A 6,242-nucleotide genomic window follows, 5' to 3' on the forward strand; every position below is an offset into this window, starting at 1 on the left:
GGAGGGAGGGAGGGAGGGAGGGAGGGAGGGAGGGAGGGAGGAGAAGTGGAGGTATTTCTTCCTCTCCCTGGGCACTAGCAAGGCATCTCTCAACAACTCCTGTTGGCTCCTTCAAGGCTCCAGCCCTAGCAGGCTCTGCTAACATCATTCCTGTCCTTATTCCTCTGGTCCTAGGGTTGGTAACAATTTCTCACTTTGCTAGTTTCTAGGTACCTCAAAATCCTTTATTTGTTCCCTTAACCCTTAAGTAGCCCTCTCATTAATCTCCCTTCATTTAAACCACCCGAACGAATTGTTTCCTGCGGGGCCTGACTGACATAGGCAGGACCCCACCTTACTCACTTTCCTAACCAGTGCCTGCAGCACACTGGTCGTTAAATGTCGGATTAAAGAAAAGCTGTTCACTGCAAATCTTACCTATGGAGAATATCATATCATTTTCATTATAGCAAAAACTTCAGTAAGTCAGAATAACCAAGGGGAAGGGCTATTAAAACAAATGTAATTTTTGTATTATTATCTGTATTTGAATATAATAAAAACATAGTTTCACCACAACACTCGCTACATTAAAACACATACATAGAAAATAAAGTTGAGATGAAAAATGAAAAAAAAAAAAAAAAAAAAAATTAACCATTGCTACTTGCTCTTGAATACACCCCAAACTTGTATTTTTTCTCTATGAAGTCTTAGCGTGAAGTCTGTTCATTTGAAAGCTCAACAGTGAAATATAAACACACGAAGGTCTACTTACCCTGAATACAGTGCTTTCAGGCCTTCCTCTCTGCCTATCCTCACTAACGCATGCAACATTCCTCGATACCTGATTTCTTTAAAGTTTGCATCATTCTTCTGGCCTTGAATCTGGAGCCGGGTCTTGGTTAAATCAATTGGAAAAGTACCTTAAAATTTTTAAAAAGGAAACGTTTCACTTAATAGAAAGAAATTTCACTAAACAAAGGATACACAGGGATACATTACTGAGGCAACATTCTGACTATAACGTAAACTAAGAAACAGAATTAAGAAATGGCAGGTACTTTGCAATCTTCCTATCTAAAAAAAAAAAATTAGGAACCAAAAGATTTTTTAAAATCTTTTAAAAAATGCATAACTGTGTTTTCTGTACATTTTTATTTATGTCCCATCTTATTCTACCTAGAATTTGAGGAGGCTGCACTGCTGTCAAAAGTAGGTACATGGAATGATTTACACAAACACGAAATCCACTTTAAAATATAAGTTACTGGGAACTCCCTGGCAGTCCAGTGGTTAGGACTTAGCACTTTCACTGCCGGGGCCCAGGTTCAACCCCTTGTCGGGGAACTTAGATCCCGCAAGCCGCGCAGCGCGGCCAAGAAATAATAACAATAATAAAGATAAAATGTAGGGCTTCCCTGGTGGCACAGTGGTTGAGAGTCCGCCTGCCGATGCAGGGGACGCGGGTTCGTGCCCCGGTCCGGGAAGATCCCACATGCCGCGGAGCGGCTGGGCCCGTGAGCCATGGCCGCTGAGCCTGCGCGTCCAGAGCCTGTGCTCTGCGACGGGAGAGGCCACAACAGTGAGAGGCCCGCGTACTGCAAAAAAAAATAAATAAATAATAAATAAAATAAAATGTAAGTTACTGTTTTTCACACATGTGAAGGCTGATATGGGGTTCAACATGAACGGAGATAAATGCATTTTCTAAAGGAGTTTCTCACCTGTGTGTTACAGCCTAAAAGTGACTCTGTTAATGTAGGTAAAAATGTTTAATGTAGTACCTAAGAGATAGTCCATCCAAACATATAAACCCATACACAGTAACCCTGAGTCACTGTGTGGATGAATCTACACGGGGAGCCTAAGCCAGTGGTCGGTGGTTAATCTGCGTCAACCCCTCAGCCCTGGTCCCCACTGGCTCCGCAGGGGCAGCCTCTGTCCCAGGACAGCAGCGACTCAGCCCAGCACCTGGCAGCTGGCAGCTGGCAGCATCTCAATCAAAATGTGTTTTGTTTTGGTTTTGGCCACGACACACAGCTTGTGGGACTGTAATTCCCCAACCAGGGATTGAACCTGGGCCCTCAGGCAGTGAAAGTGCAGAGTCCTAACCATTGACGGGAATTCCCGTCAATCAACATGTGCTGAATGAATGATCCGGGGAATAAACAAAGGAACAAATAGGATCTGATTGGAACCGAGCTGATGAGGAAGTCACCAGCAGGACATGAACAACAGGCATGATTAGAACATGATGGCACGATGACAGTCACTCGCCTCCGGCTCAGGAAGGCCTTGGGGCTCCCTAAACCTCTCTTAAAGCCAAATGTGTTAACAGTGATGAAGTGGGGAAAAGGACAAGGAGAACGGGGATAGATGGCATCCAACAATGATTCATGAAACTTCCGTTTGAGCAACAGGTCCAACCGTCTCCCTACTGAACTTTGAACCCTAAACTGCTAATAAGCAGCCAAAGTCACTTTTTTTTTTTGCGGTACGCGGGCCTCTCACTGTTGTGGCCTCTCCCGTCGCGGAGCACAGGCTCCGGACGCGCAGACCCAGTGGCCATGGCTCAAGGGCCTATGCGCTCCTCGGCATGTGGGATCTTCCCAGACCAGGGCGCGAACCTGTGTCCCCTGCATCGGCAGGCTGACTCTCAACCACTGCGCCACCAGGGAAGCCCCAAAGTCACTATTTTGTCTTAAAAGTATCCCAAAGGAAGAAAGAAATTTTGAATCCTGGGATTAAGTGTTTCATAATCTCACATTCTGTGCCTGAACTACACTCACACCATAAGTCTTATGACATCCAATGATCACATAAGTTTCAGCCTCATCACGGGCAGCAGGCAGCGGACTGGCCTCTGCCCTGGGCTCCTTACCGCACTCCGCTGTGATGGAGGCCAGGCCTCCGTACACAAAGGGCTTCCAGTTCAGGGCTGACATGCTCACCGCAGTCCCTTCTCCTTTGTTCACAGACGCATAGCCTTCAACAGGGTTTTTCCTGGACACAAAAGTAAGGTGTTTCAATGCTGTAACTTCTCACACAGGCAGTTTCTTCTTTAAGCTCGTGTTTCACTTGGAGTGAGCGCTACCAGATGCTACCCCTGAACCCTGTCCCCACCCACACATGCACCATTCCCAAGATGATCCTCACCTTATAAAGCAAAGCACCCCTATTTCCTAAACCCCAAATCACTTGATCAGTTGCCTTAATTCTCACCCAGGCCTTAAAAAAGCCGATATATTGATATCTTGATATGCATGTGATTAGTGTAGTACAATGGAGATGATTTTCTGGGTAGTCCATGTTACCTTAAATCTGTTCTTCACTTAATAAATATTTGCTATTTGCTTGCCACTGTCTTAGTGAGTCCCTCCCAGGAGGTACTGGAGTCTTTCAGACACACAGAAGCAGAAAAATGTTGCAACCCACTGTCACAAGCTAAAATGATAATTACTTAAAATGACCAAAATGTACCTCTAGTTTATAAATGTTAGTTCTCTTCTCTTACTCATGTTATGTTACTAGCCGTGAGGCAGCTTGGGATGAAGGAACGAGGCAGACTATGCGGTCAGAGCCTCATCACCTCCTTCTTAGTAAAGTTCCTGTTAACCTCTAGGTTTTTAAATTCTCCATCATCATCATCATCATAGCAGCCAATACAACCAATTAGGGGTAGAGTCCACAGCTTTACTCACGCCTACTGTGGAAATTAAATACAAAAAAGACGCTCACGGGAGGTGGAGTCAAGATAGCGGTGTGAGAAGACGCAGAGTTAGCATCTCCCCACAACTAGTGTGCCTGCCGGGCACTGGTGGGAGACTCTGACGCTCAAGGAGACAGGAGGAACCCCAAAGTGAACCAGTAGGGGACGTAGGGGGACTGAGGGGGGGAGGAGGAGCGGAGGCCAGACAGGATCAGCGCCCCTGAGGCCAGATCAGGAGAGGCAGGCGGGAGGGACTCTCCGGGAGCGGGGGGAGAGGAGTGGAGGGCGATTGCCCCGCCCACTCAGGCCCCAGAAGCCTGTTGAGCTCTCAGGCCGGTATGCCCCGCTCCAAACCCCATCCAGGCCACATGGGTCCTGGGGGCATAGGAGGGAGGCTGGGGAGATCAGAAGAGGCAGGCTGAAGGAGCCACGCAAGAAAAGCGAGAGGAGTGGAGGGCGCTTGTCCCGGCCACTCGGGCCCGGGGGAGCCTGCGGGGCTCCCAGGTGAGGTCCCCTGCCCTCTGAGACCAGGGGTGGGGGGCACGCCTAGGCCCCTTCTGTTCCCCACAGCCCCCCCATTTCCAGTCCTGTGCGTCCTGAGCATTGGCCCCGCCCACCACCCGAACCTCACCCTTGCTTAGGCCCCGCCTCCACAGCTAAGGACTTTCCCCACACTTGCTTTTTTTCTTTTCCCTCCTCCTCTATATTTATTATTGTGGTAAAGGTGCACCTTCCGGTTGTTGATTCATCTATATTTTTATTTTTATATTCTTCCCAACATATCTGTTAGTTTCCTAGTCTAATTTTATTTTTTACCTTTTTTTTTTTTTTTTGCCACCCCAGGTGGCTTGCGGCACCCTGGTTCACGAGCCCAGAGTTGGGCCGAAGCTCCTGCGGTGGGAGGTCCAAGTCTGAACCACTGGACTAACAGAGAAGCTCATACCCCAGGGAAGTCATCGGAGTGAGGTCTCACGGAGTTCCTCATCTCAGCACCAAGACCCAGCTCTACCCAATAGCCTACAAACCCTAGTGTTGGAAGCCTCAGGCCAGTAAGACAGGAACACAATCCCCCCCATTAAAAAAAAAAAAAAAAAAAAAAAGAGACAGCAAAAAATATATCACAGATGAAGGAGCAACGTAAAAACCTATAAGACCAAATAAATGAAGAGGAAATAGGCAATCTACCTGAAAAAGAATTCAGAGTAATGATAGTAAAGATGATCCAGAATCTCGGAAATAGAATGGAGGCATGGATGAGAAAATACAAGAAATGTTTAACAAAGATCTAGAAAAACTAAAGAACAAACAGAGATGAACAACACAATGACTGAAGTGAAAAATACATTAGAAGGAATCAATAACAGAATAACTGAGGCAGAACGAATAAGTGAGCTGGAAGACAAAACGGTGGAAATAACTGCCAAGGAGCAGAATAAAGAAAATAGGATGAAAAGAACTGAAGACAATCTCAGAGATCTCTGGGACAACACTAAACGCACCAAAGTTCGAATATACGGGTCCCAGAAGAAGAAGAAAGGATCTGAGAAAATATTTGAAGAGATTATCGTAGAAAACTTCCCTAACATGGGCAAGGAAATAGTCACCCAAGTCCAGGAAGCACAGAGAGTCCCATACAGGATAAACCCTAGGAAAAACACAGCAAGACACATATTAATCAAACTAACAAAAATTAAATTCAAAGAAAAAATATTAAAAGCAACAAGGGAAAAACAAAAAATAACATACAAAGGAATCCCCATAAGGTTATCAGCTGATTTTTCAGAGGAAACTCTGCAGGCCGGAAGGGAGTGGCAGGATATACTTAAAGTGATGAAAGAGAAAAACCTACAACCAAGATTACTCTACCCATCAAGGATCTCATTCAGATTCAATAGAGAAGTCAAAAGCTTTTCAGACAAGCAAAAGCTAAGAGAATTCAGCACCACCAAACCAGCTTTACAACAAATGCTAAAGAAACTTCTCTAAGCAGGAAATATAAGAGAAGAAAAAGACCCACAAAAGCAAACCCAAAACAATTAAGAAAATGGTAATAGGAACAAACATATCAATAATAACCTTGAATGTAAATGGATTAAATGTCCCAAAAGACACAAACTGACTGCATGGATACAAAAACAAGACCCAGAAAATTTAAGAAAACTGAAATTGTATCAGGCATCTTTTCTGACCACAACGCTGAGACTGGAAATCAATTACAGGAAAAAAAAAAAACTGTAAAAACCACAAATACATGGAGGCTAAACAGTGTGCTACTAAATAACCGAGAGATCAGTGAAGAAATCAAAGAAATAAAAAAATACATAGAAACAAATGACAAAGAAAACACGACGACCCAAAACCTATGGGACACAGCAAAAGCAGTTCTAAGAGGGAAGTTTATAGCAATTCAATCTCACCTCAAGAAACAAGAAAAATCTCAAATAAACAATATAACCCTACACTTAAAACAACTAGAGAAAAAAAGAACAAAGAAAACCCTAAGTCAGTAGAAGGAAAGAAATCATAAAGATCAGAGCAGAAATAAATGAAA

General features: G+C 44.6%; 1 protein-coding gene across 4 annotated transcripts in view; it reads right to left on the reverse strand.

Annotated features, from left to right (window-relative positions):
* Positions 1-6,242, reverse strand: part of SLC25A30 (solute carrier family 25 member 30) — a 27,210-nt gene that overhangs the window by 12,837 nt on the left and 8,131 nt on the right. For 3 of the 4 annotated variants that reach the window (XM_024126012.3, XM_007129784.4, XM_007129785.4), the window contains exons 2-3: positions 2,864-2,985; positions 758-905 (exon numbers count right to left, since the gene is read on the reverse strand). In XM_024126012.3, the coding sequence (XP_023981780.1) occupies positions 758-905; positions 2,864-2,927 (212 nt within the window). In that variant the 5' untranslated portion in view covers positions 2,928-2,985. The remainder of the gene's footprint in view (positions 1-757; positions 906-2,863; positions 2,986-6,242) is intronic. The other variant, XM_028497618.2, reaches the window with a different exon arrangement.

The sequence above is a fragment of the Physeter macrocephalus genome, chromosome 13, assembly GCF_002837175.3.
Source record: "Physeter macrocephalus isolate SW-GA chromosome 13, ASM283717v5, whole genome shotgun sequence".
Taxonomy (NCBI): Eukaryota; Metazoa; Chordata; class Mammalia; order Artiodactyla; family Physeteridae; genus Physeter; species Physeter macrocephalus.